This window comes from Papio anubis, chromosome 7 (assembly GCF_008728515.1).
Source record: "Papio anubis isolate 15944 chromosome 7, Panubis1.0, whole genome shotgun sequence".
In the NCBI taxonomy this organism is placed as follows: Eukaryota; Metazoa; Chordata; class Mammalia; order Primates; family Cercopithecidae; genus Papio; species Papio anubis.
Genome location: NC_044982.1, coordinates 43,222,806 through 43,245,972, shown reverse-complemented (window position 1 = coordinate 43,245,972; position 23,167 = coordinate 43,222,806). Strand labels below are relative to the sequence as shown.

The 23,167-nt window shown below is 42.6% G+C and overlaps 1 protein-coding gene across 1 annotated transcript; it reads right to left on the bottom strand.

The window, feature by feature from the left end:
* Positions 1–604: 604 nt before the first annotated feature.
* GPHB5 (glycoprotein hormone subunit beta 5) lies at positions 605–13,777 on the bottom strand. Its single transcript, XM_009211698.4, has 2 exons — positions 7,294–13,777; positions 605–2,875 (listed from the first exon to the last, which is right to left on the bottom strand). Exons 1-2 carry the CDS (start codon positions 7,495–7,497, stop codon positions 2,687–2,689), a joined length of 393 nt encoding a protein of 130 aa, XP_009209962.1. The 5' UTR covers positions 7,498–13,777; the 3' UTR covers positions 605–2,686.
* Between the last annotated feature and the right edge of the window lie 9,390 nt (positions 13,778–23,167).

Genomic DNA, 23,167 nt, shown 5'->3' with positions numbered 1-23,167 from the left:
TTTTACAGTTGCCTACAGCATTCAGTATAGTAATCTGCTGTACAGATTTGTAGCCTAGCAGCGATAAGCTATACTTAGCTATGTAGCAGGCTATACTGTCCAGGTTTGTGTAATTACACTATGATGTTCTCACAATGACAGAATTACCTCATGATGCATTTCTCATAATGTACCCTTGTTAAGTGACCCATGACTGTAATTGTGATGCTACAGCATGCTACCTCCTGCATTCAAGCTGAGCTTCCCAAAAGACAGCTAAGCTGGAGTTTATTCATTTGGCCCCTTAAATCCACTCTCTACCTTTCCTCAACTTAGTGCTTAGGAGGCCAACATTTATGGACTGAATCAATGGGTTTTCTCACTCTCTGCTTTCCCATTTGATTCCCACGTGTTTTTTTCTTTTTCTTTTTCTTTCTTTTTTTTTTTTTTTTGAGATGGGGTCTTGCTCTGTCATTCAGGCTGGCATGCAGTGGCACGATCACAGCTCATTTGCAGCCTTGACCTCCCAGTCTCAAGGGATCCTCCCACCTCAGCCGCCCGAGTAGTTGGGAGTACAGGTGCACACCACCATACCCAGCTAATTTTTTTATTTTTATTTTTTGAAGAGACAGGGTCTCACCATGTTGTAATTCTTCCACCTTGGCCTCCCAAAGTGCTAGGATTACAGGAATGAGCCATCACACCCGGCTTGATTCCCATTTCATTCAACAGAAGACCAGGGAGGAGAGTGAGGATGGGTATCTGCTCCCCCACCTCCCTCCCTACCAGGTCTCAGTTTGGGAAGGGCTGCATCCTCCTACCAAAGGCTGCAGCTCCTGTCGTGGATCTCACTTCTACAGTTTTCTCTGGGGTCTGACAATCACTCCCTCCTCTCGTTCCTTCAGCCTAGGGTTGTCCATTGCTGCTGAACCAGATCTGTTTCATCCCCACTTGTTGGTTTCCTTAATTCTGCTCACACATTTATAAATCATCTCTTCCGTATCCCACTGCAATAGATCACTGGTTTCCTGCCAGGACCCTTATTCACGCTGTGGTCATCTTTTCTCAAATCCTGGCAAGCCCTTTGTGCCTCAGAAAATTGAGGAAAGTCTTTAGGGGTGGGTTGAAAACACTTGAGTGGCACCACCCAGGATTCATCCCTAATCATCACCCACTGTTCCAGCAGAGACCCCAAGTACTTGCCTTCTTCTTACGTTAGAGTGACTTCCTTTCCTACCAACACATCTGCTAAAGGTTGGGTGACTTTTGCTCCTGCCTTTTGTTCCCAGATGTTCACCCTGCATCCCAGTACTTGACTGTCAATCTCAACATTTGCTTTACTGTGTTTTAGGGGGACTCATTGAATTCTTATTCAAGAAGGACTCCTGGCTCCCAGGGCTATGTCTATGCATTTGTGCCACCGCTGGGACTCATGCTACCCAGAGTCATCTGTCTGTGTCCCTTACTAAACATGACGTGCCAAATTAATGCTTCAGTAAAAATAACCTTGTAGTTTATTTGAGGTGTGCTTCTCACTGTTATTCCAAGTGTACTAAAAATTAAAAAGACTTTCTTGAAAGTTGTCATGAATTCAAAAGACAGAGGACATGCTTTATTGGCATTAATATAGGTTTTCCTGGCACATTATGAAAAAGGAACAAGGTTAAATTCAACCCCAAAAATGCCAGAATTAAAGACATTTGCATAACATTAGAGTTCTGGAGGTTTTTTCCAGCCACAGAATTAGCTACTGTAAGATTTCAGAGAAGGCAGGAGCTAGAAAATCACAGACTTTTTCCTCTGAGCCAGCGATGCAGTTTTACCCCTAAAAGCATGTAAAATTTCAGAGTTTAGTAAGTTACAACTTAAATTTAAAATATGATAAATCGGGAAGAATACATGTGATTGGCCATTTTGCCATAGCTTTGGGAGAACATCATACTCTAAAACGTGAGTTTAATAACTTTTTAAGGCTAAATGAGATAGCTATTAGTTACATATTTTATTTCTGGGTATTTTTTTTCTTTCAATCCCACCATAGCCTCTTTATTAAGGCTCTTAAGGGAGTTTAGGGAATTTTGCTAGGGAAAATAATTATCCAAATCCAAACATCTCTTCATTGAAGCTGCTCTCTTTGTATATCTGAACAGTCTTATTTCTTGTGTAGATAATTGCTCAGTTAAAAGGGGAAGGGAGCATTTTCCCTAAAGAAGCTTGCAGTTGGAATTCCTCGGGGGTGAGGAAGACTAGTACATGGGTTTTGTTCATTTCTAGCCCTTTAATCATAAATCCGGTTGGAGATCAGTGGTTAAATAGAACATGAGAATTTAAAGACTTTCCAGCCCCATTTTCTAATTACATCCAATGTGTTTAAATCATTAGCATATTATAAGTCCAAATTGGGGGAGGATTGTGATACACAAATTATGTTCCAAGACTCAAGGCAAAGAAAAATTAATTTGCAGGTGTGTGAACTGGAGAAATTATTTTGGTGAAGGCATGAATATTGTTTCGAATTTTTAGCATCAGTAGGCTGCATTTGGGCCTTTTGCCTAAGCTGGACCTCAGGGTCAACAGGTAACCTCCTCCATGGGTATAGTCGACATTAAACAGTCTTGCATCCAGGAAGTATAACTGCATGTGCTGCTCACACAGGTGGGTCTGTGAGGCTGAGGCCGCCAGCTGCACTCTGCAGACCATGCGGGCCTCAGATGGTCTCACACTCCGTGGTGGCAGTGGAGCAGGTTCCGCAGTCACAGCGGACAGCCACGGGATAGGTGTAGAAGGGGTCAACTCCCGGGGCACAGTTGGGCAGCTTGACGGTCACCTGTTTGGTCTCGTTGTAGGTACAGACTCGATGATGGGCTTCAATATAGGGGGGTTCCAGAATGGGTTTCTGTCCCCACAGATAGAAAACAGGGAATTCATTAGAACATATGATCTTGTTTCAGTTTTTTAGTATCATTTATCACTATCAGAAATTAACTTGTTATTCATTGATTTACTTGTTGCTCTATCATCTCCCAGTAGAAAACAAACTCCTGAAAGCAAGAAGCTGATTTCATTCAAGACTATATCCTAAGCTCCCAGGACAGACCATGGCACACAGCAAGTGCTCCATGCGTAGTCAGCAAATGAATCATCTTGGTCATTGCAAACACCTTCTAACTGGTCTCCCCTCTTCCATTTTTACTCCTTACAATCTATTTGCAACACAGCAGCCCTGACTGATCCTGTTTAAACATAAGTCAGATCATATTACTCCTCTGCCCAAAGCCCCAGTATTTCCCATCTCATTCACAGCAAAAATCAAAGACCTTATGATCACCTTCAAGACCTACATCACCTCCTCTACACCTCCACCTTCTGAAATGCCTACAACCATTCCCACCCCACTGACTTCCTCACTAGGCTCACAGCGGTCTCCTTATTGTTCCTGCCACCCAGCAGGAACAGTCCCAGCTCACGGCCTTTGCACTTACTGTTCCTCCTGCCTGGAACATTCTTCTCCCGTATGATTCACTCCTTTACCAACCTTTGGTTTTTGTTAGAATGTCACCCTCTCAGGGAAGCATTTCCCAACCATCCTATTTAAAATTGCAACATTCCATCTCCATGCCCAGAAACTTCCCATCCCCCATCCTGCTTTATTTTTCACCATAGCACTGATCAATACCACCTGACATAGTCTACCTTTCTTTCATTTGCGTGCTATTCCTCCCACTCTAGAAAGTAAGCTCTTTTAGGACAGAGATTTTTGCCCGCTGTGCCTCCCGTACCTAAAACAGACCCCGGGAGGGTTTCAGTAACTATTTGTCATTGCATCAATGAAAGAAAACATTACAAGACAGGTTCCCGAGTACTCTGTGCACTGTTCTGATCATCAAAAGATTCATTTCCTTTCTTCAGTTTTTATAAATCTTAATTTCAAAGACAATTTTGATAAACAGAACACATAGATCAGAAAAAATATCAGCACCTCGCTGGAGTTAACATCTCGAGCCCTGCAGTCAGAACTATGGAGCTCGAGTCCCTGTTCTGCCACTTGCTGGAGACCTCGGAAAATTCACTGAACTTTCTGAAGAGTTTCCTCCTCTGTAAAGCAAAATGTCTACCTCCCACCACTGTTTGAGAGATAAAGTAAGATGATATACGCAATTCACAATGTCTAGCACAAAGTAAGTGTTCAATAAATGTAATCCATTGTTCTTATTAGTGCAATTATTATAAGGAAGTAATAATGAAAATAATAACAAGCTTTCAAACGACAGTACCTTTGCTTTTTTGTTCTTTTTTGTTCTAGGCAAAAAAGAATATGTAACTCAAGATGAAGTTCTTGCATGAATGTCATGAAAATAGCAAACTTGCCTTTTTTTTTTTTTTTTTGAGATGGAGTCTCGCTCTGTTACCCAGGCTGGAGTAGTAGTGCAGTGGCGCGATCTCAGCTCACTGTAACCTCCACTTCCCCGGTTCAAGCAATTCTTCTGCCTCAGCCTCCTGAGTTGCTGGGACTACAGGCACGTGCCACCATGTCCGGCTAATTTTTGTATTTTTAGTAGAGACGGGGTTTCACCATGTTGGCCAGGCTGGTCTCTATCTCCTGACCTTGCCATCCGCCCACCTTTGCCTCCCAAAGTGCTGGGATTACAGGCATGAACCACCGCGCCCAGCCAGCCTTGCCTTTGACAAGGACCAGAGAAGCTGAATTTGTCCTCAACTGTTTTCTCCTACCATCCATATTTGCTTTATGTCTTCTTACCATTGGTACTCTGGGAACCTAGGCAGACCAGACACCTCAAAAAATTTAAATTTCAATCCTAACACGGTGAAACCCCATCTCTACTAAAAAAAAAAAAAAAAAAAAAAAATTAGCCAGGCGTGATGACGGGTGCCTGTAATCCCAGCTACTCGGGAGGCTGAGGCAGGAGAATGGCCAGAACCCGGGAGGCGGAGCTTGCAGTGAGCCGAGATTGTGCCACTACACTCCAGCCTAAGTGACAGAGTGAGACTCTGTCTCAAAAAAAAAAAACATTAAATTTCAGATACATAATATTTTAGTATAAGTCTGTCCCAAATACTATATGAGACAGACAGACTTATGATAAAAATTTATTTGTTGCTTATCTGAAATTCAAATTTACCTGGGCTTCCTGGTTTTCTGGTTTCATTTCAGTTTGGGTTTTTCTGGGGAGGGGATTGGTTGTTTTGTTTTATTTTGTTTGTCTGTTTGTTTGCTAAATCTGGCAACGCTATATGCAGATTATGAGGAATAGCTATTTTCAACAACAGCTCCACCTTCAAATGTAAATCCAGCCAGTCTATCGTCATGAGCATCCTTATTTTCAGACATGCCTTCAGTTAAGTTCCCTCCCCCAAAAAAATCAAGGGCTTTATATCTCAGAAACTTTCAGATTGCTGGGAAAATGAACCTCATTCTTTTATTTATTTTCTATAGGTCACCTCCCTTTTCATAACACAGTCAAGACATGAATGAAAGCTGGCTAAGATCAGAGACAATCTTGTTCTTTAATGGTTTTGGTGCTTCCATTTTTCCAGTGAGAGCACAGTTCCTGACCTCCTATGGGTGACCACGATCCGATTAAAGCCATTCATCAGTTTTTAAAAAGAAGAGAAGATGGGCTGAATTGAGGGGAAGCAGGAGTTTGAGGATTTGGCACAGAGAGGGCTTCAAATAGCCCAGACACTAAATGCAACCAGGGAGAGGCCCTGCCAGGCCAGTCCCTGAACAGGAGGCAGCGCCAAGTGCCCCAAGTGAATTTGCCACCAATTGACAGGCAAAGTCTACTTAGCAAAACCCGATTTTCATTTGGCTCAGCCCCTGAATGAGGCAAAAAGAAAACTACTTTGATGGAGTCGTTTCATCCAATTTGGAGATTTCATCACTATGACCCAATTCCATTCATAGAGCCGTAATTGTACCTAAGCAAGAGCAGGCCACCCTCTGGGTCCCTGAAGAGAAGGCTATTGTTCCCAATGGCAGTGTCCACTCACAGTGCAGGTACGCTTCTAAGTGGCCTTCCATTAGGCTGGAGGATCTACAGCTCCAGGGACAGGTCCATCCCAGTCAACCAACAAATGTGTATTGAATACCTTGTTCATACACAACACCTTGACAAAAGCTGTGAAAGTTATAAGAATGAACCCCTGTCCTCAAAAAATTTAACGTGTGTGGTGGGGGAAGAAGTAAGACAAAAAGTAGAGCATAGTCAAGGGCTTACCTGCAAGTCAAAAAAGCCTCAGAAAGGGAGCTGGCACTGCAGATGGGCATCAGGAATAAATATGATAATGACAGATGAGAAGGAGAAGGGATATCAGGAAAGGACCAAAATGAGATCCATGAGGGCTATTTGATAAAACCTTTGAAAGTCACTTACCAAGGCCAGAGTAAGAAAATGTGTTGTCTTCAGGAAAGCAGGCAGACACCATATTGCTGAGGACTTTGAAAGTTGGTAACTGAATCTGTAGTAGTGTGTGGACATTCAAGGTTTTGGGGTCAGGGCATGACAAGATCAGAGCTAGCAACTCATCAGTTACCAAGTGCGCGGGCCTCAAGGGGAAGAGCCCACAGTTACTACATAGTGTGATCTGCTGGGGTGCTGAATAGCTCTCTTCCTCTTCATCACTCAGACAGCTCCTCTTAGCCCAACAGGATTTTTAACTTTGTTTGAGAGTGTTATCCCCACTTTAAATTAAATGTCTCTAAAAAGGCCAGGTATCACTGAATATGAAGGAACTTAATGGATCCATCAGTGATAACCCCAGAGGGCTCCCAGGGACTTCAAGAGGAACAGGGCTGCAGAAGAGGCAGTGAAGGGGTCTGGGACTAACTCTCACCCTTCAGCTCAGGGCCTCTTTCTTGGAAACTGGCTAATTTACCCAAAATGAAGGAACACAGGGAGGAGTTTGGGTCACAAGCTTGAACCACAAATTGATTTCCAGCTTTACACTGACACTGTCTGTGACTTTGCAGCCACTCTCCCTTGACTCCCTCCATGTCATCTGTAAAATGGGTAGAACAGTACATCGTGACCTCCCAGAGATGATTCCTAGATACACAGACACAATGTAAACCAAATTCTTAATCTTCTCAATGCTTTGTTAGAGGGGCAACATCATGCTTTTTAAATCACTTTTGGAAGATGCCAATCACAGTTTTGTTTTGGTTTTTTAAATCCACAGGAAAGCGCAGATGTCCCAGCTCCACCTCATATCATTTAAAAAGTGAACTCTTGAGAATCAGACCCAAGCTGCTGGCCCAGAAGATACTGTCATCTGCACATCTTAGCAACTCACCTCCCAGGTCTCACAGCGACCCCAGCAGGCATCCGTGGTGATCCGAAGGCCCCTGCAGCCTGGCTTCTTGGCCAGGAAAGTAAACTCCCTCACGGCACAGCCCACAAAGGTGCGCAGGTTCCCACTGGAGGTGCCAAGGACACAGCCACAGCCAACCAGAAGGAGGAGGGCCATGGGGCCAAGGAAGAGGAATACCAGCTTCATGCTGCTCTTCCGGAGAGGGAAAGGACAGAGTTTAACAGATCTGGCTGCCCTCAATGGCACAGTCAACCATGCATTGGTCGCTATCAAAGGGACCTTGCTTCTAGCATTTCAGGGAAAATGAGCCCAGAAATTGTAAATGTCCACAAACTCCAACACAGGCGTCCAGCGATTCCTGTAACTGGTGCCAGTGTGGATTCCATGGCCCTCTCTAGATGCCCACCCTCCAAGTGCATTCTCAGGCTTTTCCTTATTGTAACTTAACTGCTGCAGTTGACTTGTGTGCTGAAGAAGTTTGTCCCAGTGGTCTTTCCAAAATAAACATAAAATATGAGTAACACCAAAACTAATCCATAATCCAACAGAATACATGAATACATATCAATTATTTTTATTCAGGTCCAGGGTATTTGGGTGCCATGTTACATACTTTGCTCAAAACTGTATTTTCAGTGTCATGATGGGGAATGATTTGGGAGGTAAATATTAATAACAGTATTCCCTATATGCATCGCTACTAAACCAACTCACCACTAAACATGGATATGCAGAAAATATCATGAAACCTATCATCTGAGTTGGTGGCCATTCATAAATGTGTCCTACTCACTGTAAATTGCTTCTGCTCTAGACTTCCACTGCAACAGCACCTACTTAACATTCAATTTAAATCCAAATGATGGAAAGCATAGGAGTTATTTAAAACATAACCTCAATCCACTGTCAAGTCCATCCTCTCTGGGTCTTGGTCATTCCCCGTGCTCTTTCAGGAGCCAGAATCAACCCCCTTCATGCTTGGCCCACTAGACAGAACTCACCTGGATTTTGAAGTATAAAGGATATGGCATTCATGGACCCTTACCCCCCACTGAATTCATTATTTTCACAGTTCCTACTTCTGACCTTGCTGTAGCAAGTTCTCTGGGCTTCCCCTCCTCTTGAATGAGGTTACAAATATGGAGAAGCACTTACCTAATCTTGCAGGAGCCAACGCTTCTTTTAGAGCTGAAACTTGCACTAGGATTTCAGGGAGTCACAATGAATGGCAAAAGTTTGCTCTGGGTAAATGTCTCTACCTTCTGTTACTGGGCTGCTTGATTGCTCAAATATATAGAAAAGGTCTTGTCAATCAAAACAAAAGAGAGGCAGATCCTTACAGGAACTACTAAACACATCAAAGCCATGGAATAGAAAGCCAGTCTCTATTTTCCAAAACTGATTAACTTAAAGGGTGTTGTTTTGTTTCTCCACATCACCGGCTGAAACAGAAAGTTACCTTGGTGGGTGGCATAATCCTAAGGAAATAGTCAGCGGTAGTTCCACCTGGTTCTCAAGAGAACAAATGCATTGTGGCAGATGGATTAAATTTTCCTTCATGGTAACCACAAGTTTCCTTTGAAACGGGTAAGTGACTAGCAGCTCATGGCAAACCCTTTCCTTTAACTGACAACATGTTTCAATACACTGAAAAATAACAAAACAATAATTCTTGCTGGAAAGAATGCAGGATCACTACCTGAAAAGATGGAAATCACAGTGAGAAGAAACATGTTGAAAGTCTTAAAACTAGCTAAGAATTAGATGATATCAATATCACCTTAAAATGAATCATTTAGGAAAAAATACCAGGATGTTCCAAGTGATTATCTTCCAGCATGGGAATTAAAGAAAACTTTTCAGTTCTTTTACATGGTTTTCAGCATTTTTCACATGTTCTACATTGGGCAGACTTTTGTAATAGAGAGTCAGTCAATATTAACGTTTTAAAATTAAAATAAACCAACAGGCATGCATTTGTTCTGACTATAAGGACATTCAGTGCTGCTCTGATAGAGATGTTTCATCAGATTTTTGGTCTTAAATGATTAAAATAAGAACAAAATACTTTTTGGAGAATGGGATATAGTTTATATTTCAATCTACAATAACAGCGTATGAGTGGGTTAAAAATGTACTTGTTCATGGCATTTTTCTGGATGCTCTAAAAAGTAAATGAAGCAGACATCATCTTTGTCCTTAGGAGTTTCAATATCGTAGTAAATAATGACATAGGCAGAGACATTGAAGATGCACACTAACTAACTAGTGAAACAAAGTGAAGAAGTTAAACCATTTCCATTTTCTGCAAAGGAAAGTGTTCTTTAAATACACGTGCTGCTCATCGTAGATTTCATTTTCAAAACAGATAACAATGCCCGGTGAGTCCATCAATTTGCCACCCCTCTCTCTAGACCAGAATTATTACACATGTTTTATAGAAAATTGAACTGGCTTGCAATAAAGGACTTTCTTCAGCCCTTCAGCCTGTGAGTAGCATAACCAGAACTGGAGTACTCTGGGGACGGACTGCTCAGCTGGCCTGATCTTCCTAACTTGCTGGCCAAGAGCTAGCCAACTGGCAGTGAGCTGCCATCCTGGGCTGTTTCTGAAGACGGCTGTTCAACCCTTTTAGACCTGAAACATACACACTTGTGTCTGCAGAGTCACAAAATAAAGACAGACTACAAAGGCCAAGAGCATCTTTCTTTCACAATCCCCAACTTATTTATAATGCAGAGGTGTGGCATCATGCATTCCACCCTGTCAGCATTAACTTTATAAGAATGACAATTTAGAGTCACTAAGCATCTACTATGTGCCAGGTACCATGGAGTCTGCTGTGCTCTTACATATGTTATCTCTAGACCTTACAACAATTCTTTAAGTCAATTATTATTTTCTTGTTTTTACATTGGAAGAAACAGAAACTCAATCGTTTTGTAACCTGCCTGCTTCCAAAGCCTTCAACAACACTGGGAATGGCAAATGGGTCTATTTCATCCCTGTAACCAACTACAGTTAATGGGAAGCGGCTACCTGGAATGTTGTGTTAAAGAAGGCAGCTGAAGTCATTCTAAAGGCAAAGGGCAGTGGCCCATCCACTTCATCCTGGGTGTAGGAAAGGAGAATGGTGTATGGATGCCACCTTTTGCAATGTAGGCTGTGTCGCACCTCTCTATGGGCAGAGTGAGAGTTTGTAGTGTGACTTCAAAGGCTAATAAACGCCCTGCTACCCACGGAATATCTCTGCACCATAGTGTGCATGTGCCTGCCACCTTCCCTTCAATCTACGTTGAAGTTCCCACCATTAAAGCCCCTCTCTTGAGGTAGCAAAGAAACATATGAGTAATGTCTCCAAGGATAGACTCTGGAGAATCTTCTCTCCTTTTGTTCCATGATCATATTTAGATGGATTTATTGTCACCTTGGAGGGTGAGGCACAAGGTATAGGTTCACTAGGGGTAGAAAGAAAGGAGAAGTGGTGTACGTGAGTAATCATCTTGAATTCCAGGGGGATCGTGACTCCAGAGGAATGAGCCAAGTGTTAGTGCCTCAGAGGGGTGACTGAGAAACTGAGGCCTGGTCCAGGGAAGGCGGTCCCAAGTGGGGAAATCCTGGGGTGCACACTGTGTGCAGGAGATGGAGACACTGACAGAGCCTGAAACACTCCCTTCCCTCCCGCCAGCCATGCGGATTCTCAGTGGCACAATCTCCTTTGGGACTACCTTGAGCAAGTCACTTCTCTGAGCCTCAGTTTCTTCATCTGTAACACAGTGGGGTTGGACCCTGTGACTCCCAAGGCCCTTCCCAGTTCCAGAATTTAAATATTTATAGACTATTTTATGAGCACAAGAAGCTGAGGACAAGTCAGAAAGAGAGTGCAGAAGGTTACACAACCATAAAGTCGGCCACATTGTACTGAAATCTTGATTCTGACACTGGCCAACTTATGATCTTGGACAGGTCTGGTAGCCCACCTGAGTCTCAGTTTCCTACAAAATTAAAAATACCTCCATCATAGGGGTCATGTGAGGATTCTACAAAATAATGTCTATAAATTACTTCTCACAGGGCTTGATACATGATAAGCAGGCAATAATTGTTGTTTCTCTTTCCCTCCCTGGAAATGCATCATTATCATGTGTACCACTAAGAAATAAAAAGCTGCCAATAAAAAATTATATCACACCAGCAGTTGTTAAGCATATCCTGATTTCCAAGGTATTAGTGGTGAAAAAAAAAAAAATGTGAGTCTGAGAAGAGAAGAAGCAAAGTCTTTGGGGACTATGAGACCTCACTAGCATTCTGAAACCAGGACATAGGTAAGCACCAACCTTGCTTTCCCAGCCAACTTGGGGTGCTTTAATCTGACACTAAAATTAACAACATGTTTTCAGTAGAAGAAAAAATCTAAAGTATTAGGCTTAATTTTTAAAGTCCAAATCTCATATTTTGAGGGTAAAAGCTTTATCACAGTTGCAAATTTCAATATATTAATAAATCTTCACAAACACTCAGTTTCAGTTCTGACCAAATATGGAGTCAAACTAAGCCAAACAATGCTCCCTGAGCATCCACGGTCTTGCACAGGTATGAAATGAGAGTCCACAGGAACTAAGCTGTTTGCTGCATCACTTAAAACCGTCTCTTAAGAGTTTAGAAAAGATGTGCATGCTCTAGTATGCTTTTCCACACTGTGTTCTCAAAATACACAATGCTCTGCCCAAGGGTCAAATTAATTAGCATTATGCTTCCCATGGGTGGAAAAAAAAGCCACATATGAAGCTATGAGTTTCAAGGAACTAAGAGAATTAATGATAGAAGAAAGGTCAGCCTTGAGTCTTATAAAGTGGTATGTTGCTTTTAATACTGCTTATTTTCCACGGGGGAGAGGAGAGGAATTCTGGGCACATGAATGAAGATGAACAGTGAAGACTTGGAAGAAATTAATTTTGTTGAAAAGTCATTTCTTCCTTTCAAAGCACTGGGTATTTGTGGTCAGCTCCTCGTGTTATTGACTTAAAGAGATAACATTTGCCCGAGATGATGGTGCAGTTGCTATGGTAACATTTTTTTAACGAGACTAAAAATAATGACTCCTGTGTCTGATTTACTAGGACAAGTCAAGCCTTTCTCCATAACTGTCTGAAAGAATTATCTGTCAGTTGTCACAGATTTATTTCAAATTAAGGGGCACATGGTTTGGGCGCTGAAGTGAAATGTTTTTATTTCTGCCTGACTCTTCCACTTTTGAATATCATAGCTTTGCAGGGCATGGCAGACACATGCCTAATAGAAAGGAACAGAGTAGAGTTTAATGAGTCACAAAGAGGCATTCTTTATTTCAGCTGCATCCTGTATTCTCATTGGAATGAGTCCACAAAGCTGCTGGGTCCCCAGACTCTTCATTTGTAATTCCTGGGGCAGTCACACAGACATGGCCAAGGTTGTTGTTAGCTAAGCTTCGAAGCAACAGCACTTCATTTGTTAGCGCTTGACTTTGTTCCAGAAAAGATTCCTAGGCTCCTGGCCACTGAGTATGCACACGTGTGTCTGTGTGTGTCCATCCCTACACTCCAGTGATGGGAGGATGGAGAAGGGGAGAGGAGAGCTGTTCTACTCGCCAGAGTGTTGTATCATTTAACTAACAGGTATTAAGCAACTACTGTCTCACACTGGGGTCGCTGGGTTTATTTAAAAAATTAAAATATAATGATGTTGGGAGGTGGTGGGCAGGGGGGGTGAGCTGACAACTGACAATACTCAAAGATTTCTGTCCTCCTTCCTTTCCTTTTCCTACTCCCTCCGTCCCTCCTTCTTTCTGGGATTCTGTATTTTATTGAGCATATCATCGAGTGTTACCATATTTCAGATACATACAAAGAACATTTGATGCACATGTGAACGAAGCTAACAAGCTGTCCTCAAAGTGTCAATAGTCTAATGAGGATGATAAATAAACCAACATATATGGACCTAAAAACTGCATCCTTGGTCATTTACCCCAGAGAAATGGAAATTTATATTCACATAAAAACCTATACATGTTCAAAGCAGCTTTATTCATAATAGCCCCAAACTGGAAACAACTCAAGGGCCCTTCAACAGGTGCATGGTTAAACAAACTGTGGTACATCTGTAACATGGAATACTACTCACCAATAAAAGGGAATAAACACACAGTTTAGATGAATCTCCAGAGCATTATGCTGGGTGGAAAAAGGCTATGTAGTGTCTGACTCCATTGGTATAACATTCCTGAAATAACAGTGTTATAGAAATGGAAACTAGACCAGTGGTTGCCAGGGATTAATAAGGGTCAGGGGTGGGGAGGAAGTGTTATGGTTATAAAAAGACGACATGAAGAATTTTTGCGCTCATGGAAATGTTTTGGGGTTTTTTTGTTTTGTTTTTGTTTTTGTTTTTGAGTCTCACTCTGTCACCCAGGCTGGAGTGCAGTGGCAGGATCTTGGCTCACTGCAACCTCTGCCTCCCGGGTTCAAGCGATTCTCCTGCCTCAGCCTCCCAAATAGCTAGGATTACAGGTGCACGCCACCACACCTGGCTAATTTTTTGTATTTTAAGTAGAGACGGGGTTTCACCATGTTGGCCAACCTGGTCTTGAACTCCTGACCTCAGGTGATCCACCCACCTCAGCCTTCCAAAGTGCTGGGATTACAGGCATGAGCCACTGCACCCAGTGGGAAATGTTCTGTCTCTTGACTGTAGTGGTGGATACACAAAAGAAAGATAAAATTGCACAGAACTAAACACACACGTGCACACAAATACAAGTAAAATGGGAACTCTGAACCAGATCAGTCATTGCGTCAGTGCCGTACCCTCATGTGATATCGTATAATAGTTTTGAAAGATGTTATCATTGAGGGAGACTGGGAAAGGGGTACAAGTGGTCTCTCTGTATTCTTATAACTGCATATGAATCTACGATTTTCTCAAAATAAAAAATTTGACTTTTGAAAATTGATATAACAGTAAATGTGATAAGTCTTATGATAAAAATGACAATAGGAGGCTATGGGAGCTTAAACTAAGGTGTGGGGGCTGAACATGGTGGCTCACGCCCATAATCCCAGCACTTTGGGAGGCTGAGGCAGGCAGATCAACTGAGGTCAGGAGTTCAAGACCAGGTTGGCCAACATGGTGAAACCCCGTCTCTACTTAAAATCCAAAAAATTAGCCCGGTGTGCTGACATGCACCTGTAATCCTAGCTAGTAGGGAGGCTGAGACAGGAGAATCACTTGAACCTAGGAAGTGGAGGTTGCAGTGAGCCAAGATCCTGCCACTGCACTCCAGCCTGGGTGACAGAGTGAGACTCTGTCTCAAAAAAAAAAAAAAGGTGTGGGGAGTAGTGTTGTCAGGAAAGACTTCCTCAAGAGGTGATTCCAGTTATTGAGGGGGTAGCCGGGGGGAGAGAGAGAGAGAGAATGAAAGAAAATGTATTCCAGGTAGAAGACACCATATACAGAGCAAGGGCTTTGTCGGTCTTGTTCACCGCTATTTCTCCAATGCCTAGAACACTGCCTGGCTCACAGTTAATTATCAAAAACTGTCGAGTGAATAACTGAACACATGAATGAGGATGTGATGAGTTTTTCTTTCATCATGATTGAGCATAGAGTATATTCAGGAAGAGCCAGGGCCAAGAATGGAAGGAGCAGGTCAGATGCAGATCAGGCACTCTGAAAAGTCCCCAGGGTATAGTGAGGCGAAAGACAGAGCAAGCAGACCAGCTGGGGAGGTTGCTACCTAGGTGAATACTTTGCCTACAACTTCAGATACTGAAAGCCCTTCGTGGTAAGTTCTATGTCTAAAGGAGAGGTATCCAATAAAGATAGAAGTCACACATGCAATGTTACATTTTCTAGTAGTCACATTTAAAAAGGTAAAAGAAAAAAAAAAGCTAAATTAATTTAAATAATCAGTAGGTGATAACTGCTAGAAATAAAATAGATTTTATTTAACCCAACATTACCTAAAATGTCCATGTTTCAACATGTAATCAACATAAAAAGTTATTGATGAAATATTTTACACTCTTCCAACATCCTTTTTTTTATATTAAATCTTTAGAATCTGGTTGGCATTGGCTGGGTGCAGTGGCTTACACCTGTAATCCTAGCACTTTGGGAGCCCAAGGTGGGAGGATCGCTTGAGCTCAGGAGTTTGAGACTAGCCTGGGCAAAACCTATCTCTACAAAAGAAAAAAATACAAAAATTAGCGGGCATGGCGGCCCACGCCTGTAGTCCCAGCTACTTGGGAGGCTGAGGTGGAAGGACCCCCTGCAGGAGATCATGGCTGCACTGAGCTGTGATCATGCCACTGCACTCCTCCAGCTTTGGTGAAAGAATCCGGTCGGCATTGATAGCACATACAATTGGCCACACATCACATCTCATTTAAAATAGCCACATTTCAAGAGCTACATGTGGTGGCTACCATATTGGACAGTGCCAATGCTGCCCAGTGGCAAGAAGTAATTATTTGAGCTCCTTCTAGACCCTGTTCAAGTAGCTTATCTATTAATTCTTACAACAGTAACTACCACAAACCTATGAACTGTTTTATTACCTACCCTTTCTGACAAGTTACACAAATTAACCATGGCTTTCCAGCTAATCAGCGATGGAGCTGGGATTCATTTGGCTCTGGCTGACTGATTTGCACTGTATCAGACTGCTTTAGCCACTCTGTTATACTGCTCCAGTGAGAAACCTTGGCCTAAAGTGAGGGGATCATTAGATCAACCTTATAGAAATATGTGAGTCCTCACCAGCTGAGCCCATGCAGCTGATACATGTGAAATTTCAAAGTTTAAAGCAGTGAGTCCGTAAAAGAGAATTTTTTTTCTGAACTTATCAAAATGCTCATTTACCCAGAACCATGATTTCTGATGTGCTGAACCAAATTACTTGATTTGAAAGTCTCAATCTTCAGAAATATGCCTGTTTGCCTCACTCAATCACTGCTTCTTACCTTAACAACACTGAATAGCCTGCATTGGAGTGATTTATAGATAGAAATTTCTCCTACGCAGAGATGACCCTGACATTTCATGAACAATGAAGCCAGAATCAGGTCCAGAAAAGAAAAACTAATATAATCAAGAAGATGGAGGACTTTTATAATGAAGAATAGGATTGAAAAAAATGCAACCCACTCTGGAGGGATGGAAAATACAACATAAGATCTTGAAGCCATCACAACTGTGCGTGTGCTGAACAGCAGCATTTTAACAACTGATGTAAGACCCATTTCTATCTGTGGTTCCTGGGTCCTGAGTGTCTCTTGGGGTCAGTGGCCCACCTTTGCAAAATGCTGGCCAAAGATTAGACATATAGCTTGAGACTTAAGAGCTGGGTAATGTATAAGTCTTAAACTCAAGATTCTGGGTTAACAAGCCATGGATAGAAAACAAACTAGACCCAGGACAGAAAGCTGAAACAGCCTGAATGTTAAGCACATAAACATCTAACACCATTCATTGATTTCCTCACTATCTACTTGATCTCCTTATTTGGATGTCACAGAAAGAGTGCAACCTCATTATGTCCCAAACAAAGTTCATTATCTTTCTCCCCAGGCTCTTTCCCACCCTATTCATCTTATGTTTTTCCTCTCTGTAAACAATACCACCTGAGATTCATTCTAGATACCTCCCTGTCCCATATCCCACCTCCACCACACACACACAATCCTGTGGTTCTGTCTCCCAAATGCCTTGTGACTGACCCAGCCTTCCTAATTCAGAGCCCTTGAAGGCACTTCTTACTGATGCCTCTCCTCTGCCTTCACACTTGCCCTTCCAGCTCCCCAACTCCTGCCTCTGCTTTGCCTCTGCCCATTGTCTAGGACTTGGCTTAGCTGCTGCTTCCTTCTGGAAGCCCGCCTGAGCCTTATCCTCCAAGTCTGAGGTGGGCACCCAGGCCATGTGCTCTCATCATGCCAAGTACCTCCCCTACAGCAGTTCCTTTCACACTGCATCATCAGTGAGTGATAGCTCATTTGTCTCTAGCCCCTTTTAGACCATTAGCTCCAAGTACCTATGCCCGCCATGACTCTCCTGCCCACTCTTACATCTCCTATGCTTGCACACAGTAGCCAATAAACACTTAAGGAAATGACTGACTAAATGATTGTGGAGAACACTAAACACCACTTATTCTCATTTTCTCCTGACTCATATCTTTGTCAGTCTCCATTAAAGTTCGGCAAATACTTCCAGAACAGCAAATAGTCAATCCAAAAAGACTTGCCTTCCCATATCTAAATGAGAACTCAGTGGGGCAGTACAGATGCCATCATGAAACACCAAGATCTTTGTGTTGGTGCAGTGTAGGACCCACACATGGGGGTGTGAGCTTACCCAGGCAACAAGTGGTCCTGGAAGCATCAGGCTCAGGCAACAGGGTCAGCACCCACTTCCAAGTATCTTCTTTCCCATCCACAGGACATTAAACCTGATCACTTTCACCTCACCACCAATTTGAACCAATTCCTCCTTGTGAATGGTCAGCGTACACATCTGCTTCTTGGCATTTTGCTCTGTTTGGTTGGGTGTTATGACACTAACTTCAATTATTTCAGGGAGAAAAAAAAATCTTCCCTCTTTGCAGCTTGAAATATCTCATCAACAAGGAGAGTATGGAAATTAGATTTGATTGACAGCCAGCTATTTGCTTCTACCACTTCTGCCATTCTGTAGCTTTCTTTGGATAAAGGAGTTTGGGCTCTTCTGACAGCCCAGTGGGCAATGACCTAACTTTAATAATCCTCTCCCCTCAGGGGGAAAAGTAAAGAAGGAAACTTCATAATGAAATTACTGTGCCTCAAAGATGTAGTAACTAGATTCTTCCTTTTTGCATTGTTCATGTCCGGGGCTCTGGAAACAAGATACACATTTCAGGCATGCCTAACACTTATTCATGCTCTATTTTCTGAACTGCCTTGAAGATAGATAAGGCCTTCAGCAGACTAGGCCAAGAGTATGAAGTTTGAGAAATACTATTGAAACACACACACACACACTCAGTTCAACTCTATTCATCACATAAAATTATGGATTTAATTTCTCAATTCAAAATATTACAAGAGCCTTTTATTTTTAGACTCCCATGTAATCTTTTTCTTCCCCCAATATTTTGATCAGGATTGGCTGCGGTCGGGGTGTTTATCTCCCATTCTCACTTCTCCATGGCAGGCAAGAGGGAAAAGTCTGGGCAGGATACATGTGGCCTCTGTCTCTCTACTCCACACTCCCACCCTGAGTCTCTTATCTGAGTGGTGAGATTGGAAAATAAACATGGTGACTCAATATCTTGGAGATTTTAAAATTCAGGAAGATTTATCTGTTAGAATGGTTTTGGCTGCAAGCTACAGGTGCAAGCCACTGAGGGGGCATAAACTTACTTCAGTTTAAGTAACAAGAAGCCAGAGTCAGGGAGATCTGCCATTGGTGTTGCTGCTCTACAATGTCATCAAGGACCCAGATGCTTTCCTTTTTTCTGTTCTGCCATCCTCAGCATGTTGACATGCCTCCCCACCTCCAGCCTTAGTGTCCTGAAACCACAACAGCTAAAGCAAAAAGAAAGGGAATCAAGAGAGGGAGGCATCTTGTTCCAAGCATCTCTCTTTCTTTCTTTCTTTCTTTTATTTATTTATTTATTTATTTATTTATTTATTTATTTATTTTATTTTTGAGATGGGGTCTCGCTCTGTCGCCCAGGCTGGAGTGCAGTGGCGCAATCTCGGCTCATTGCAAGCTCTGCCTCCCAGATTCTCACCATTCTCCTGACTCAGCCTCCCAAGTAGGTGGGACTACAGGTGCCCACCACCATGCCTGGCTAATTTTTTGTATTTTTAGTAGAGACGGGGTTTCACCATGTTAGCCAGGATGGTCTCAGTCTCCTGATCTCGTGATCCGCCCGCCTCAGCCTCCCAAAGTGCTGGGATTACAGGTGTGAGCCACCGCACCTGGCCACCAAGCATCTCTCTTTCAAAAGAGGAAAAGTCTTACAGAAGTTTCCTGCAGATTTCCTCCTAATCACATGATCTGGGTATCAAGGAAGGCTGAGAATAACAGTACCAGGCATTTTCAGCCTCTATAGTTGGAGACCAGATCTGCTGGCGAGGGATAAAAACAGGGAATAGCTGTAAGGTAGATAACCACCAGTGTCTGTCAAATGGGTAGCTTCAATTCAGGGCAAAGGCCATTTGACTACATATCAAGCTATGCTCTCTCATTTAACTTCATTCAATAAGAAAGCCAATATTTTTATCTCCTCCTGTCAGATTCTTGCATCTTATTTTTCTATTAGTTCCAAGCTCAGAGCAAAGAAAGGAACACAATTACTTATTATCTCTGAACACTAACAATTACTGCTAGGAGCATTGTTGACTGTAGGAAAATCAACCACCACCTATCTTTGAGCCACAATGTCTGTATCTGAAAAGCAAGGGGGCTGGATGAAAGCATCTTCAACGCCCTTTCCAGCCCTGACAGTTTATGATTCCATGACTGTGCATTCAAATGCCTCCATGCAGTGAATCAAATCATAAGCACCCTAAAAAAATGTTATGAAAGGAAGAAATTTGACTCACATTGACTCACATTGGCCTTAGGGAATCAAAAATAGTAAATAATAATGAACTTTGAAACCAGTGTCAGTTTAATAAAAATAAGAACTTACAAATGTGCCCCAGGCATGTTATTGAAGATAGCCATGTAATAGGCTTACAAGACTTTAGGAAAATTGCTGCTGCCTTGAGAATGAGTTTTATAAGGCGAGCAGAATGACAAGGCACTAAAATGGATCTCTCCTTCATCAATTTCATTAAGCAATCATTAAGAGACAATGACCTGTCTTGTAGTGCCACCATCTTCAAGATGTGACCTATAAAACAATCATGGAAGGGAAAGAGGGAGCCTGGAGAATTGTGTAAACCTGAAAGTGGGTACATCATTTTCACCCACATTACACTGGCCATAACTAAGTCTTATGGCCCTGACCAAACTGCAAATAAGGCTAGGGAATAAAGTTGTCCTACCTATCCAAGAAGATGAAATAAATTGGTGAATACACAATTATTGTTCCCACCATAGCTTCTTCACATTTCTATGGAGCAATGCCTTCAAATTCTAATGAAAATGATTTTTATCTCCAAATTCTATACCCAACCAAACCTTCAGTCAAGCATGAGAGTAGAATTTTAAAAAAGTACAGACATGAGAGATCTCAAAAATTGTATACTCCACACGCCCTTTCTCAGGAAACTACCACATAATGTAAACAAAGAAGTATATAAAGGAAGAAGAAACTACCTAACATAGGAATCAGGGATCCAATGTAGGAAAGAATTGAAGTCCAGAAATAATAGCCGTGTAATAGGTCTAAAGAGCAGCAAATCTAAACTGGAGCAGCAGGGTAACTGCATTTGAAGGATGTGGAAAGAGGAAATGGGCTGGTGACCTATTCTATCACCTGGCCTTATCTTATACTGCTCGCTCATCTTCCATAATAGGAAGTCATCAAATAAATCCTAAAATTTATAAATCAATAAATAGCAGTATAGGCATATTACTTGGGAATGGAGAAGTAAATTCCAAAAGAAACAGCTAAAAAGAGTTGAAAATGGTTGCCCCAGGATAGCTGTACCTAGAGGAGAGGGGAAGGTGGAGCAAGAGAATGCCATTTTTTATTGTAACTCTTGGTGTAGTATTTGACTTTTTAACCATGTAATATATTTTTGTGCTAAAAGATTTGACATGTTTTTAAGTAAAGATGAGAGGGGGAGATAGAAGTTTTTATAATCTTGAGAATAGGGAGGATCATGGCAGACAGGAGGGAGGGAGGACTAGATTGCAGTTCCTACTCAGACAGAGCATCATGTGGAGTCTCGCATCATAAACTTTTGCTCCAGAACTACTGCAGGAATACATCAGGAAAGCTGAGAGAACCCGCAGGCCCTCTGAAGGAAGTGTATTGTTCCTGCAGGACCCAAGAGGCACCCCAAATACTGTGAGTACCCAAACTGTGGAAGTGGGAAAGGGGAATTGTCCACCCCCAAACACACACCCTCAATGGGGAACCCGAAGGCCTAGATTATGGAAGAAGATTCTGATCTTACCTGGAGCTGAGTCCATTTAGAGAGCCCAGCGAAATACATGGGTAGAGGAAGCAGCGGGAAAAGCCTGGTGAGCTCTCTGGGTCCTCTAAGAAGCAATTTCTGCCTGGCCTCACAGGAGTACTTGGGAAGGACTGCCAGAGGTACTGGGAAAAGGCTATAGGGAGAAGGAAACCTCCAGCTGAACTTTGTAGCAATTCCAACCAAACGAGAAGTCTCCTGGCCAGAACTCGGAGGTGGGCTTGAATCTGGGGTACAGACCACAGGCAGGGAAGGGCGAAAGCCCCACTTGCTTTTGCAGTGGGGAGACGGGTAGCTTGGGGCAAGTTCTCAGTCCTGCTCACCCACTGCCTGGAAACAGACTCGGTGCTGTTGCAGGGGGCACAGTGGGAGTGAGATCAGCCTTTTGGATTGCATGGGAGCTAGGTGAGGCCTGTGGCTGCCATCTTTCCCCAATTTCCCTGACAACCTGCATGACACAGCAGAGGTAGCCATAATCCTCCTGGGAACATAACTCCATTGACCTGGGAACCACATCTGCTTCAGCAAGACCCACCCAAGGAGAGTTTGAGCACAGACACGCCTAGCCCTGCCCCCACCTGATGGTCCTTCCCTAACCACTCTGGTAACTGAACACGAAGGGTATATACTTTTGAGAGTTTTAGGGCCCTGCCCACCACCTGATCCTCCCCATACTACCACAGCTGACACTCTCTTGAAAGCACCACCACCTTCCAGCAGGAGGCCAACTAGCACAAAAATAGTGCATTAAACAACCCAAACTAAGGACCCTCACAGAGTCCATTTCATCCCTCTACCACCTCCACAAGAGCAGGTGCTCATATCCACGACTGAGAGACCCACAGATGGTTCACATCACAGGGCTCTGTGTAGATAACCCCCAGTACCAACCCGGAGCCTGGTAGACATGCTGGTGGCTCGATCCAGAAGAGAAAGAGCAATCACTACAGCCTGGCTCTCAGGAAGACACATCCTTAGGAAAACTGGGAGAATACTACATCAAGGGAACACCCCATAGGACGAAAGAATCTGAACAACAGCCTTTAGCCCTAGACCTTCTCTCTGACAGAGCCTACCCAAATAAGAAGGAACCAGAAAACCAACTCTGGTAACATGACAAAACAAAGTTTTTTAACACCCCCAAAATATCATACTAGCTCACCAGCAATGGATCCATACCAAGAAAAAAATCTCTGATTTATCTGAAAAAAGAATTCAGAAGGTCAGTTATTAAGCTAATCAAGGAGGCACCAGAGAAAAGTGACACCCAATTTAAGGAAATTTTTAAAAAATGATACATGAGGAGAGAAATCTTCAGTGAAATAGATAGCATAAATAAAAGAAAATCAAAACTTCAGGAAACAATAGACACACTTACAGAAATGCAAAAACAAAAAATGTTCTGGAAAGTCTCAGCAATAGAACTGAACAAGCAGAAGAAAGAACCACAGAGCTCAAAGACAAGGTTTTTGAATTAACCCAATCCAACAAAGACAAAGAAAAATGAATACAAAAATAAGAACAAAGCCTCCAAGAAGTCTGGGATTATGTTAAATGACCGAACCTAAGACTAACTGGTGCTCCTGAGGAACAAGAGAAATCTAAAAGTTTAGAAAACATATTTGGGAGAATAATTGAGGGAAACTTCCCCAGCCTTGCTAGAGACCTAGACATCCAAATACAAG

Coding starts and splice junctions, on each gene's coding strand:
- GPHB5 (XM_009211698.4), bottom strand. CDS start 7,497: ATGAAGCTGGTATTCCTCTTCCTTGGCCCCATGGCCCTCCTCCTTCTG. Junction 2,876..7,293: donor GTCGCTGTGAGACCTGGGAG/GTGAGTTGCTAA, acceptor CTGTGGGGACAG/AAACCCATTCTGGAACCCCC.